General features: G+C 42.3%; 1 protein-coding gene and 1 long non-coding RNA gene across 10 annotated transcripts in view; one reads left to right on the top strand and one right to left on the bottom strand.

Annotated features, from left to right (window-relative positions):
- DMXL1 (Dmx like 1) overlaps positions 1-680 on the bottom strand; it is an 88800-nt gene extending 88120 nt beyond the window's left edge. For 7 of the 9 annotated variants that reach the window (XM_052778829.1, XM_052778830.1, XM_052778831.1 and 4 more), the window contains exon 1: positions 521-680. In XM_052778829.1, coding sequence (XP_052634789.1) covers positions 521-607 — 87 coding nt within the window. In that variant the 5' untranslated portion in view covers positions 608-680. The remainder of the gene's footprint in view (positions 1-520) is intronic. The other 2 variants (XM_052778834.1, XM_052778833.1) reach the window with 2 other exon arrangements.
- A 460-nt stretch (positions 681-1140) lies between these two features.
- On the top strand, positions 1141-5226 carry LOC128137803 (uncharacterized). The gene is made up of 3 exons (XR_008233851.1): positions 1141-1497; positions 2640-2747; positions 4833-5226. It is a non-coding gene; the product is annotated as an uncharacterized LOC128137803 (long non-coding RNA).
- The last annotated feature ends 9650 nt before the right edge of the window (positions 5227-14876 follow it).

Genomic DNA, 14876 nt, shown 5'->3' with positions numbered 1-14876 from the left:
CTGACTGAAAGCGAGAGCTGACATTCCCTTCCACAGAAAGTCGCGTGTACCGGCTGACGTTTATGTAATCTTTTATCAAAGCCACCATATTCCTGCCTTAGCAACACCCCCCCACCGCCCCCAGGAGCGGCATGTGCGTCCCTGCCTCTGCCGGGCGCTGCACTCGCCCCGCGCCTCCTCCATCCCTGCCCCGCCGGCAAGGCCGCCCGTCCCGCCCACCCCAGGCGCTGCACCCACCGTCGGGCTCGGGAACCGCCGCCGCTCGGGCGAAGTTTTGCCCGCCTCCCCCGGCCCCGGGCAGGTGTGCCGCAGGCCCTTCGGGGAAGCCCTCTCCCGGCGGCGGGCAGTGCCGCTACCGGCCGACGACGCTCGTGGGGCCGAGCCGCCCCGCTCCAAGGGCCGGCTGCCGCTGCCGCCGCGCCTGACGCAGCTGCTCTCGGCGCCGGCTCAGGCGCCGGGGGCCGCGGCGCTAGGGGCGCGGGCCCGGCAGAGGCGCCCGGGCCCCGGCGGGGGGACTCACCGTGAAGGGCTGGTCGTGCAGGCTCCCCACGGAGAAGCAGTTGTCCCCGGGGTTCACGGCCCCCGTCAGCACCTGGTGCAGGTTCATGGCGAGAGGGCGCCGCCGACCCGCCGACCCCCGCCACTCGGCCGCCCCTGGTCCCGCGGGCGGCGGAGGAGGCGGCGGCGGAGGAGGCGGCGGCACATACTGCGGGGCGGGGCGGAGCCTCGCGGGACCGGGCGGAGCCTCGCCTCGCCTCGCCTCGCCTCGCCTCGCCTCGCCGGGCGGGCGGGGCGCGGAGGCCCAGCGCCCCCTGCCACCGGCCTCGCCAGCTCTCGCGAGAGCCCGCCCCAGATGCGTCACCGCCCGCCCCCTACGGTGCGACCCCGCTCCCCGCGGCCTGCCCCCGCCCCCCAGCCGGCTCCAGCAGCCGCGCATGCGCGCCGGCCGCCGCGGGGCGACGCCGAGGGCGGGGCGAGGCGGTGGGTCCTGCCTGCGCATGTGCGGCCGGCTCGCGCCGCGGGGGCGGGGCCGCCCGGGTGCAGGGGGCGGGCTGGGTGCGGGGGGCGGGCCTGTGCCCTGCGGCGGGCCGGCGGGCCTGTGCCCTGCGGCGGCGGTCACTAGGGCGGGCAGTGGGTAGTGGCAGCTCAATGGCGAATTTAACTTTCTTACTAAAGTAGCCTTGGAAAATGCTGCCTCGGCCTGGTGGCGAGGGGATCGGTGTGGCTAGCCCAGGGCGTGGGCTGAAGGAGGGGGGACTCAAACCTTATCAAGCCTGCCACTCCACCTCCCGCCTCGCTGGAGTGGACGCAGGAGTCGGTAACCCTTACAAGAGCCAATAACCCCAAACGCATTCCCTTCTCGCCCACACAGTCTCGCAAGTGGAGGGACTTGGCCACAGCCTTGCCACAGGCCCTTGCAAGAGGAAGCATCTGGCGATGGGAGACGTGGTTCCCTGAGGCTTGGGAAATGAAGAAGGCATTTTCCTGGGACACCAGGTTGGCTGTAGGCAGCTGGGTTTTTCACCTGCCTCATAACATGAGGGGAAAAAAAACGGGAGCCATCTAGGATGGGTATTGCTTTACACGCAACTTAAGAGCGGGATTAGTGCAGGCCACTTTGGTCCAACAAAATGAGTCAGGCCCAAGTGCAACAGGCAGCATAGCCTGTGTATTTGGATGACAGGATCTTCAGATCCGTCCTACCAGGACACCTCACCATTTAAGTAGCTCTTCATCTCTAAATGGACTGAATAATTGGGGTGTCTCCCAATTGTGAGATCTCTCTGCTACACTGAAAGCACTTTACGTCTTGTTACTAATATTTTTTTCCACTGTAGCTATTTTTTAGTATTCCATCAGTTTCTCATAGAAACTTCAGCATTACTTGTGTTTCCCCTTGTAAATTTCAGCTCCCACAATTTTCATTCTTACATTATCCCAGTATCAAATATTAGAGCCTCTTTCTGCCCACCAGCTGTTCCAAGATATAATACAAATCAAAATAATTTCATGACGTATAGGCATAACTTGGTGTATCACATCCCACAATATTTATAAGGTGTTACCATGTATCTGTACATGGCAATACCTTTTCTTCTTGTGTTACTTTTCCAGTCCTTGTGTAAGCAAGATCAACCTCATACCCTTTTGGGCATGGTGTCTCACACATTGTCTTAGTAAATATAAGCCTCACATCCTTTCAAAAGCAGGTTGAAAAGCATCTCACCATAACACTGGTTGCTGCAATAATTCATGCAAATGAAAGAAAGATTTCTCGTATTTTCTAAAGCCTTCTGATGTGAGTAAAATTCATCAGATATGGCACTGTGTGTGTATGTAGACATTCCTTCAAAAAGCCATGGTTTTCTCATGCTGGTTATAAACTGCTACCACCCTAATCACTTTTGTTTTGCAAAGGATCAAAAAGCTTATTGAATTGTCCTATCAATGAATAGTGATCTCACCCTTGCCAGGAGTGCTGATCACTGGTAAGTGATCTTATCCTTCTGCCAGCTGCACAATCTCATAAGGCAACCTTAGTGGATTTTTAAGTTAACAAAAATTATTTTCATTCGGTCCTAAGCAAGAAAGTGAATTATGACTGAAAACAGTAAGAGGCCCTAATCTGTGATTTTCAGCACAGCTGTCTACTTCTGGGCTCAGACTGTGAACCTCTCCAGCTTTGGTTGGAGCCAGCTGATACTTCTTCCCACAAGGACTGCTCTGGAATAAGCTCGACAGAAAAGGTCAGAGATCCTGCAGAACCTTATTGGTTCTTCAAGCCTTATTCACTCCACAGGTGCAAAGCACATAGGATTTGCAGTATGACAAGATAGCAGGGTAACAGTAGACAACAAACCCAGACCCCAGTCTAAGGAAGGTGAAGAATTCAGGAAGAAGGGGAAGCTCAGGACACCAAGTAAAAGAATGAAAGGAAGGGTTTGACTGGTAACTGCTTTTTAATCTGTATCTAATTACAACACAGTATGATATGTTTACAACTGACACACCCTGACATGCTGATATGGTAAGAAAATACGGAACTTCTAATTTCCTTCCTAACTAGATTCGGTCTTTGTGACTATTCACATTAGTATGTTTGGCTTACTTCATAAGAGAAATAACCTTTTATTCTCTCCTCTGTGGATAGAGTCAGAGCTTACGTAATGACATGCCAGGCACATGCATCTATATCCTGGCTCCTGTCCCCACAGGGATGGGGCACATTACCTTCCCCCTTCCCACATTTGCTGTCAGCAGTGAGCTGTAGTGCAGGAGCTCTCACTCCTCACTGCTGACTCCTGACACTGCTGCTGTCCCTCTTCCACTTCTCAGCCTGAGTGATGGCAAGGGCAGCCACTAGAAGTGGGACTTGGGCACACGTCCTTCATTTTGGTGCCCCTTCTCACTTCTCTTGCAACATCTGTGAATTCAACTACAGACAAATTATGTACTGTACATTTTATTATAATATCAAAGTGAATGCAGTTTTGGACACTGACAAATTTCAGCTCTGGCCTGTGCAGTTTCATGCTGTAGGCATTTTAAAAAAAAGCTTAAAATGATACAGTACAATTAAAAGTACATTTATACATTGTCTTGTTGACAGAAACACAGAGGTTGGTTTTGCTCAGAATTTCAAAACTTGACAGTTATTGGAAGGTAAAAAAAAAAATCTCAGAAAGCTAATCACCACCACAGAAGTGTTTCCTGTGCTTTTTGTTCATTTTGTGTATTTTTCTCACCTTCTAAGTAAACAGTTTTTTCCAAAAAGCCCTTTGTTTCACCTCTCACTTAGAAGTATCTAAAAACCAGACAAAGCATTGAGTTTGCCCTAGAGAGTTACAAAATATGGTCACAAGCTCCCTTCTGTTGTCTTGCCCCCTGATCTCAGTAAATCTTTCTTTGAGTCTTTCAGGAGCTGTAATTCTTCTCACAAGCTGCTGACTCTTGTCATTCACAACTGCTGCTAAGCAGGCTCACTCAGTCCTTGCCTTTGGCTTTTTAAAGGGGCACTATACAAAATATTCTCCATACCAGCATAGCAGAAGACAGGAACGATTATCACTTCCCAATATTTTAACATACAGTGGCTGTGGCTCTTCTGAAGGCCTGCCAGAATTTCAGCATTTGTGCATGCATAGAAGGGCTTGGAAATGAATGATTTACTGCTTTTTGGTTATTGACCAAAGCATTACTTTTTCAATAACAATGAGGCCTTTGAATGCTCCAGAAAGCAATACCAAGTATATACATACACATTTTTCATTAGTAAATCCTGCTTGTATTTCCCTAATAATGTCCAAGGAAAGTCCAAATGAGAATTTTAAATCATACTCCCACAAGTCTCTTCTAAAAATTGCAATTCAAATTCAATTCAAAATTGCACCTCTGCAAAGCACACGCATATTAACAATATTCTTCAGTGTAATGCAGTAGAAAATCGATGTATATTTGTAAATTATTTCATTTGCACAAGTACAATGACGTACTTTGTGTTCTTTCTTTACAATAAACATCCATGAGTCACTCATTAACAGCAGTGAGCTCACTTGTGTCAATGATACACAGGCAGCTTTGAAAGAAGCTGGCATTTTGAGTGGCATGTTTAGAGTTTGTCTACAGTACTAGAAAATGGTGGGTTTTTCCCCTGATTTCTTAATAAGCTAAAGGCAGGTAGCATTTTTTTTTTCCCTCAGAAATAATTTATCATATGGAATTCACTGTATTTTAACTTGCTTCTTACGAAAACAATGCACTGCAGCCAGGAACAACTGTTCCACCTCACATACTCTTCAACCTCGTTTTTGTTGCCCTTCATCTTTCTGCAGGTTTTGTTTGGTTTGTGAATACCCGAGGCAAAAGTCTGACCTTAGTGAGGTCAAGAGAAAAAACCCTTCCTGATCTCCCCAAGATCTGGAGTTCCCCCTCTGTGCCCACACTGGGAATCACTTGAAGAAGTACTTGATTCTCTTCTTGAGCTTTTATGACTTTTAGCAGTGTAAAAAGAGTCAAAACACAGCGTGGCATCTTGGGAAAACCTGAAATACATAAAGACGTGAACACTGACATCTAGTAGTACGGTCCTAAACAGTTGACCGCTTTGTGAAACCTTTCTTTGCAGAAAGCTTGCTTGGTTCATGTCTTCAGTACCCTGTGTTTTGTTATCTGTAGCCTGCCGGTTAGAGTGATATTTGCTTCTTTTTTTGTACTGTTTTCATTTGGTGGAAGCTCACGTTGCTGTCACATCTCTTAACATGTACAGTGCACTATGTTCTCTTTCACTTGAGTGATCTGATAAAACCTTGTATTTGGTGAAGGAGATACATGCTGACTGGTATACTTTCTTACAAGAGATTAGTAAAGATGTTTTGATTTATTCAATTCATCTTTTATTTGGCTTTTGGTGACACTTCCATTTTATAAGCTCAGAGTATCTTCAGTAGTTGTTTTTCCAAGGTAAAAGCCAGCCATTATTAGATCCTTCAGGCTTGCAAATTAACAGTTAACAATTAACAAGCTTTTAAAATTGCCATTCATATTGAGAGTTTTACATTCATTTCACAGACTGAGATTAAAGCTACTTTTGAAGAAAATCATGAAGGGGCTGCTGGATAAAACATTAACTGTTCACTCTTTCCCTGTTTAATTATAAAATATTCTGTGATCACTGACAGCTGAGGATGCTGAGCTGGACTTCGTCTCTTGAGCGAGGGCAGCGGCTTGGCCCTGGGGAGGTTTCACATGAATCCACCCATTGCTTCCCCAGCAGGCTGCTGCCAGGCCACAGGGCTGCACCACAGCAGGGCTATGAGAGTCAGGCAGGCTGCTTCGGCACAGAGCCACTCTGCAAAATACCTGCTGGTGGACTCCACGGTGCATGGTTGAGAGTAATCTTGCATGGCATGTAGGAGTCCTGTCTTACTGCAAATGCTAAACAGTGCCAATTCCCAGACGCATCCGTCGATTTTCAAATGTCATCAGTCTTCTTGTGCGCAGGGTGCTTTTTATGCCATGGTGCAACAGTCGGTATCCTGGAATTGACTGAGCCAGGCTTTCTTCACCCATACAAAGATGCCATTTTAGTTGGTTTAGTTCTTTGTGTAGAGCTGGGAGACTCCATCTGGCCTTGGAGAAGTTCCTCTGACAGCTCACCTGCTGGCACTGAACTCTGATTAGGCTGCTCATGTATAGTCTCTTACTTGAAATTCACAGGAAAGCCTATTGAAATATGCATTATGCAGTACTATTTACCAGAATGTATTTGTCCTTTTTATGTAAACCCTAAATTATTCAGTAAGTCTATTATTTTCTGAGATACTGTTGATTTCAAGTTGAGTATAATACCAAATATTTATTTTTTAGTTTACTATGAGATGTTAAATGATATGTAAATAAATATATAGACTCCACATTCATGTAATGAATTATCTATTCATACTGCCAGTCTATTCTAATAAATAATATTCCATATATATTTTGAACTTTCATATATGTTTTCTGTATCATATTTGAAAGGATGACACGCTTTATAGGTGTCCCTAACAATCTTATCTGAGGTATAATGCAATCGCTTTACTGTTCCTTTCATGTTTATATCAAGTGTTTGGATGTATATGTTTCCAAATTCGGTATCAGCATATCTGCACAAATCTATTGCATATACCTGTTTATATTTAGGCCTTTAAAATGGCTTAAGATGCTCAAGGGCTAACCTGAAAAAAGAAAGTGATTTTATACTATTTTTTCAACCTTTTACCTCTTTAATGTCCCTTACAGTTAGGTTTTAACCTCATAGGAGGGTGGTGTGAACTTGTGACAGAGGACTGGTTACTACCCCATACCTATACACAGATTTAAGTAGATGACCATTCAAGTATTGGGAAAGAAAAATATTAAACACACCGGCCTGTTGTTCTCTCCTGTTGCAGTGTAACTCAAATAGAAACCATTTTCCCCTTAAATGGATGCACCCTCTCTTATCTCATAGCCACTTTGTGAGGTAGTCTCACTTTTTGTTCTTTTGCCAGCAGTTTTAGTGATATACAGTGAAAGAGCTCATGAGTTGTTTCTTTTTCTGCTTGCTACATTTCAATAACGAAGCCACGTTCCTCTGCTCAGGCATTCATATACATGTATGCAGGGTGCCTGACCAGTTAGGCATACTTGCTTTTTTAATACTATTACCTTCTTTATATTGTTTTTATCCCCCAAAGCAAAGAAGAGAAAGCAAGAGCAACCCAATGAAGGAGAGCTCATCTTAGTGTTACTGCAAATTCCTTCCACCATTTGATGATGTATTTATAGCTCTGTAGAAACATAAAAAACAAAGGCACTCAGACTAATGGAACACTAACATTTCAGCCTGGTGGTAGATTCGCAGATGACTGCTATATGCTGAGTAGAAAATGGCATTGCAGTTACTGATTTTGAGTGAAAAGGCTTGAAAAGATTAAACTATTAAACTTGCTGTCTTTCTCATCACTTGATCACCTGTATGTCATCTGTTTTTCTTTAACTGGTAATAAAGTGTTTGTGTTTTTATAGGAGAGAATGGTATTGAAACATTCTCTGTTTTATAAATAACAAATTGTAAGATTTTTTTAAGTGTAGTTATTGACAGGATCTAAAATTTACACATGCATGTTGTAAGACATACTAAAGGGTGGTGGGTTGTCTGTCAGTACCAGACTTCATCTGTTTTGTAACTAAAGAAAATAAATTTTTGACTAGATTTTTTAAAAAAAGAATACACAATTTCCTTGTTTAAATTTTGCTGTGAGTGTAAAGTGTCACTGTGTTTTATGAAGACTGTGACTTTCCTGAAACAGCATGTGGTTTTGTGATGTGAACTGTTTAATCTGCCCAAGAGCGATAACGCTTTCTCGTGACTCTTCCCCACCACATATTGTACACTCCACCTCAATGGACTGATTTTATTTACTGCTGAGTCAATATTTACCACTTTGCTACTGCCTGCAGTAGTTTTAATCCCTGTCTGAGCAACTGAATGGTACCAGGAGCTTTTTAAAGCATTGAGGCCTTAATCCTGAAATATTCAATGAGTTTCTAGTGAAAGTGAAGGGTGCTCAACACCTCAGAGCACTAGAATGAAAGTCTGATTGCAGAAACCATGTGTAACAGAACAGCTGTAAGAAATATCACATAGTTTTTCATTTAAAGTTTGATTCTTCTTGTAGCATAACTTTATTTGTTTCTATGCGAATTTTAGTATTTCATTGCAGAGACTCATCAGGAAATATTTTTGCTGTATAAAACAGTTAATTTCACATATGAGAGTTGGCACAGGCAATGGCGGGATTTCCTCATCTGTCCTAGCTCCCATTAGCAAGTTGAACTGCAAAAGTGCAGTTAAATGTAATATGTAGGGGGGGAAAAAGGGACTATGCAGATTAACTATGGCAGAGAATTCTCTCAGGTGCTTTGATATGACAAAGGGCTATTTGATGTTGCTGATAATCATATATTGATAACTGTTTGGTGGAGCAGGCATCAGCATCACTGAAAGGGAGAAAATACACTGTTGCATTTACTGAGGCAGGTGCGTGTGTGGCAGCTAATGCTGGGATGAACAGCGAAGGTTTTCCTGTCATATACGGATGGTGGGGTGAGAAGGATGCTGGCAATATTTTATTTGCCTAGGCTTTACCTGTAGGACTTGATCAAGTAATGGGGAAATACTGTATGAGGCAGGGCATGTATAAAACCTGGAAGGTGCATTTTCCATAGTGGTGTTCCACCCCTACAGAGCAAGTAATAGGATTTTTTCCATGCATGTGTGAACAGAAGGGATGCTGTTGTACCAGAAGGATACACCTCAGAAGGAACCAAACCTAAGAGAAAGCAGGAGAGAAATGAAATAACAGCAGCCATGAAGAAGCAGCCATCAAGTCCTACTCTGCTTTGATACACTAAATCACTTTGTAAATACAGACTCAGTTCCGGGCAAGGCTGTTTCAGTCTTTTCTTCCACATTACGTAGATTTTTTTGTAAGCAGTTTACTCTGCCAGGTTTTCAGGCAATGACTTGAAAACAGAAAATCTGTTTGAACCATACAGATATTAAAATGCCAACAGGGCAAATAAAAAACAGCTGTGCAAAACTTTGTTCAATAAATACAGTTATCTTGCATGTAAAAAATTGTAACAGATTGGGGTAGACTATCAGCTGCGTTGTAAAGATTATGCCCTTTAACACATTTTGGATCAAGAGGAGTAAATTTCTCTTCTGCAATTCCAGTGTTTTATTCTGTATGTTAACTGCTGAACTTCCATTGCACAGGCCACTGTGATTCAGTGGCACTGGTAAAAAAACTGTAGTGCTTTAATCAATACCAACGTCTATATAGAATTTTTCTATGAACTTCACATCGCGTATGTTATCTCTTTTTTCTGGGGGACTTTGCAAAGAAACAAGTAGCAAATACAGTCAGAAGGCAAAAGAGAAGCATGATATGCATTCTGTGTTTGCTTTTACATCTTTCTCTATCTTCTTCCTAAATAAAAATAGAACGACCTAGCCTTGCCCCAGGAGGAGAGAGAAATAAGATTCATAGTAATCAGATATAATCTATAATTAGATTCTGTTTTAAATATACCAATCCAGAGAGGAAAATAACCAAGTAAATAAATAAATAAATAAATAATCAGCACTCAAAAGCCTAAACCTGGCAGTTCAGTCTAGGAAATTGTTTCCTGCTCTTGACTTCCACATAAACATTAAACAGTCATGCTTACTTTTTGGGGAGTCTGTGTGCATATATGTGCATCCATATGTGTGTGGGTTTGTGTGAGAGAAAGAAAGAGACTATGAATCATCGCTAATGCATGCTACTTGGCATGTTTTCAGAATGCATAGCAATCAGCAATGATTACTTGAAATTTGAGGAGATATGAATCTTTAATTATTTCATTGCTAGGTGATTCAGCCAAAAGCTCATTACCCTTTGGTTTACAAGATTTTTACCATTCTAAGAACTCAAACTGTTTTCATATTACACAAGAAATACTGTCTAATAGAAAGTGGATATTTTTCCTAGACGTAGCACTACAGTTTTTGCATTAACACCAAATGACTATTTGAAAAATCAATATTTCATCATTTTAATGTGCTATATAATAAGCAACAGAAAATATGAAGCAATATATCAAACCCGTTAAAATCACCAGTTTGGTTTTTATCATAGCTAGATGAAATTTACTGTGACAACTGTAATTTTCCATTGAATGGTTGATACATATGTAATGAAAAATAACTGTCCTCAGGAAAGTGCCAATGAAGTATTATATCTTGGTTTTAGTACTGCTTGCACAGTTTTAAAACCATTGTCTTCAATAACTTAGAAAACTGTGAGCAAAAGAGGGCTCAAAAAAAAAAAAAGATTAAAAAACCCTAGAACTCTTTAACAAAACAATGTACCCATTTTACCAAAGGATATAGATATTTCTGGGGGGAAAATTAAGTGTTCAGATTTCATATTCTGTAACTTGCATGTTAATTCTAACCTGGTTTTAGTTATGAAAGCTTTGGATTTATTGGGTTCCAACTTAAATGCTATCACTGCATTATTTTTTATGAAGATACATTGCATAAAGAACACAAATGTATTTTAGGTTTGAGAAATAGTAATTGTTATAAGGCCACTTTGCATAATATTATATTAAATAAAATAATTGAATTGGAAGAAATTTGAAGTTTCATAAAAGAAGGAAAATGAGCAGACTTTTTGCACAATTGTATATTGCCCACTGGTCAGATGACTGGAAGGAGAATGGAAATTAAAACACAATGCAACTCATGCACTAAACATATCAGCTGCTAATTTTATCAGTTTTGGAGAAATCTAATGAGAAAAATGTCTACAAATAATTTCATTCCTTCCTAAGGCAAGTGATCTAAGTTTCAGTCAAGTGTGCATTTACTGATGAGAGGAAGGAACCGAGAGACAGACCTGGGAATTTTCCAGTCTTTCACAAAGACTAAGTAGATACAAAATAAAAAGATGAACCTCATTTATGTAAATCAGATAAGTGACATCTGACTTGGAGTGTGAAGTTGACGGATACTGAAGTATATAAATACTGGTGAAACACCTTATCAGGCAATATGCCTGGAAAACCCGCCACTGGAGCGGGGCGAGAAGCTTACTAGTGCCCTCTAAAGATGCCATTTGTCACCCATCTATTGCAAATATTTGGCAGTAGCCCCAGTAGGAGACTATCACAGGGCACAGTGGGCAGGAATAAATTAACCAAGTAAAGGGAGAAGTGTGCCCCTTCTTTTCCATTACCACTGTTAAGTGAAATATGTGAGCTCTTGGCCTAAGATGGCTGGGACACTAGATTTATTCACAAGTGTTATTATTAAGATATAAACTTTTTTTAAACATGCCTTCCAGTGCTTTGCTGACAGGCCCCACTGTGGCAGCAGTCAGCAGCATAAAGCTGCCTGTCACATCTGTTCAGGCTCATACGCAGCTCCCTTTGTTGCTGCTTTCAATCTCCTTACAAATGGTCCGTGGGCATGGGACAAATCAGGTGATGTACAGATTGATACAAACTAGATTATTTTACAGTTAGCTGCTCTCCATTAAAAACTGCCTACAGTTCTCTACCTCTACATAAAGGAGTTTATTCAGTGTAGTGCACACACTGAGCACCTGAAGTGGTGTAAATGCATGTTCCCAATAATTTAATTTACTCATTTGTACACCTTTCTGACTTCGCAGTGCACACATCACACCAACTACATTTCTGTTGCACTCTAGTAAACAAGCTGTGTGCCAATCAAGGTAATCTGAAGATAAACCCTTTACAAGCTACCTATGGATTTGTCACCTTTGTTCATATCAGCACAGACTTTTTAATACAGAGGCTGTTTTATGAATTTTACACCTGAGAAGGGCACACAAAATTGACATACTACAACTGTTTTCCCTTTCTCTGTTGTGAAAGTTTAGGTGACAGTACCATAACAAAGACCTTTGCTGCACATGATCACACAGATACACAACAGCAAAATCAGTGTCAGATGCAGCTCGACTACAGAAAACTCTAAAATATGGAGCTTTGCATAATATTGTGCAGCCACAAGCTGCTCTAATTGCAATATTTGTGTTGTTTGTTAAGTGGCTGTTCTTTCAGCACTGCATAGACACAGTGCTGTTGCTTTTGTGATTTTTTTTTTTTTTGCCATGCGGATGTCACCTTAACTGGCCTTAAAAGTGTAGGAGGTTTATTCCTTCCAGCCCATTTCCCACTCTTCACTGAAGTGCATGCTGATTTTTCTTACTGATCTCAGTGGAAAAGCATTGAGCCATCTTTTCCTATTATCTCACAGCTGTTCTTATTACTCTGTGGGCCACAGTTGTAGCATAGGACTTTGAATTCCTCTGTGTGGCAGATCATACTTGTCACGGGAATTGTTAGGGTGTGATTATTTTAGGTCTGTTCAGCAAAGCGCTTCCTTCCAAGTCCTCAGATACAAGTCTATATATGCACAGAATTAATACTATGAAAAAAATACAGCTTTCTATATTACTTTTATCCTTTGGATTTTCTTTTCTCCACAAAACTTTCAGCGTTTACAAGGGGAATATGGGGATGTTCCAAGCTTCTTGAGGAAGCAGACCCATAGCCAGACTCACAGTTCAAATATGCCTGAGCACACTATGGCAGATGGGAGAGACTCCGTGGACGCGACCTATGGAGGACACGCTGTTGGGTTCCCAGCCTGCTCCAGCAATGTGCTCTGAGCCTGGAGCACCAGGGCTGGTTCAGCCTGGACAAGCAGGGGCTTGGGGGCACCTAACAGCAGCCTCCCGTGCCTACGAGGGGCTGTCGGGGATCCAGGATCTTTCAGAGGGGCACAATGGGCAGGTGAGGCACAGGTGAGGCTGAGACCAGCCATAAGGAAACCTTTACCCAGGAGGAGAGGTGGCACAGGCTGCCCCAGGAGTCCCTCCCTGCGCAGCCTGGTCTGAGCCCATGGCCGACCCTGCTGGGAGCAGCGCCTTGCACCAGGCACCTCCTGAGCTCCCTCCTCACCTGGATTACCCTATGACACCGTGGTCCTTTGAACCTAGTCCTCGCTTGCTCTTAATGATGGTGAACCGATCCTTGACATGAATGGAAAAATATCTAACCTTGCAATTTTATGTTACAACCTTTTGTATTACAAGGACTTCCAATGTTAACCATCTTGAAAGTGCTTAGGAGCCCTTCCTTTCAAGAGTGTGTTTGATGAAGCAGATCCCTAAGAGGCACTTCTTTCTCCCTCCTGCCTGCTGCAGCTGCTGACTCCTTTTTCCATGTGAGAGCTGGTAGAAACAGATTTCTACGCTTGTTCTACGTTATGTTTACTTTGCTGCTACATGTTCCTCCTTTGTGTCTCCCACTAAAGGGGAAATGGCAACATTTTCCTGAAAGATTGTCATTCAAAAGCTTATGTTTCAGAGGGATATAAGCAGTTTCCTCAGTAACGATAGCCCTCTGAGCCTACCACATGCTGCTGTGCATGTAAATATCATCTTGAGGCTTTAGCATCCTGGAACCCCTGCCATTTTACTTTTCTTTGCATTTTTATGATGTTTTTAAGTAATTGGGTTCAATTATGCTTTTTGCTGCCCTGGTTAAAGAAAGATTTCTGGCTACTATTTCATGTTAATTAACAGCTCTCCTGGGGATTGTCTATATTTTAAGGCACTATTCTGAAGTTCAACAGAGCCAAGCTTGGATCCTTTATCAAAGGCTAAACTTTGGAAAATCTGTTTGCTCTTTTATCACACTTTCTAGTAAATAGTTCAGTGGATAATATCTGGGAATATATGTTTCTCATTTAACTCTTTAATCCTCCACTATTTCTTTAAATTCCTGACCACTTACGATAACTATTAGTAGACAGATCAATTTTAATGTTTGACAAATACAGATTTATGGTGAGCTGTGACGTGATTTGTTATTAGAGTCTCTGATAGTGTAATTTCAGGCTAATGAGATGACATTATTAACATCATCTTTGCCAGAATGTACTTTAGAGTTTGGCTTCTGCATGTCCAGAGCTGCATTCATCCACTTTACTATTTTTTGCAGGTTTTGTACTTGTTAATTTTTCTCTCTCTCTACAGACTTTTCTTTTATAGTTTGTTATACCATGTGACCTCCACATATTTTTCTGAAGCCTGCTATAATACTTGTGCTGACATGGTTTTATTACCTTAAGTAATAAATCATCAATGATATGTATCACTGAATTGAACTGGTAAGAAGGGGCTCAGTGTGTACTTCCCTGGCTGCCTTACTGGGATGACCTTAATGAATTTCTGCAATGTCTCATCTTTTGCTGTGATTGCTGCAAATGTATTCCTCATTATTTCTGAGACTGGATAATCTACAAAAATTACTTAGCTATAAAAGCCTGTCATTTTCAAATACAGTTGTCAAATACTTTTGAAAGCATTCATGGTATCAGATGCCTCATCAATTTTTATTTCCCTGTTTATGCCCTATTATTGAATCATAGAGTAATATCTGGGGGAAAAAAACCCAGTCGTATTTTGGGAGGCACACCCATTTATTTCTCCCTTCCTATGGATGCTGTGAGTTTCTCATTTGCTTCTACCACAAAGAATATCTCAAAATAAATGTCATATATTTGATTACCCCCAATCACCACAGTCAGAATCTGTCATTCTCTTTTCTTACATACCATAACTAAGAGGATCTTCTGTTCTTACTAATTACTTCTCATGTAAAAGGGTGCTTACACTGCACTTTGAGTGTCTTATGATTAGAGGAATGCTTCTGGGGTGTTACTGGACAGTTACTTCTGCACGGTATTCCACAGGGTCCACAGC

Source organism: Harpia harpyja, chromosome Z (genome assembly GCF_026419915.1).
Source record: "Harpia harpyja isolate bHarHar1 chromosome Z, bHarHar1 primary haplotype, whole genome shotgun sequence".
NCBI classification, from domain to species: domain Eukaryota; kingdom Metazoa; phylum Chordata; class Aves; order Accipitriformes; family Accipitridae; genus Harpia; species Harpia harpyja.
Note: the sequence above shows the minus strand (reverse complement) of the source record. Positions and strands in the feature narration are given on the sequence as shown.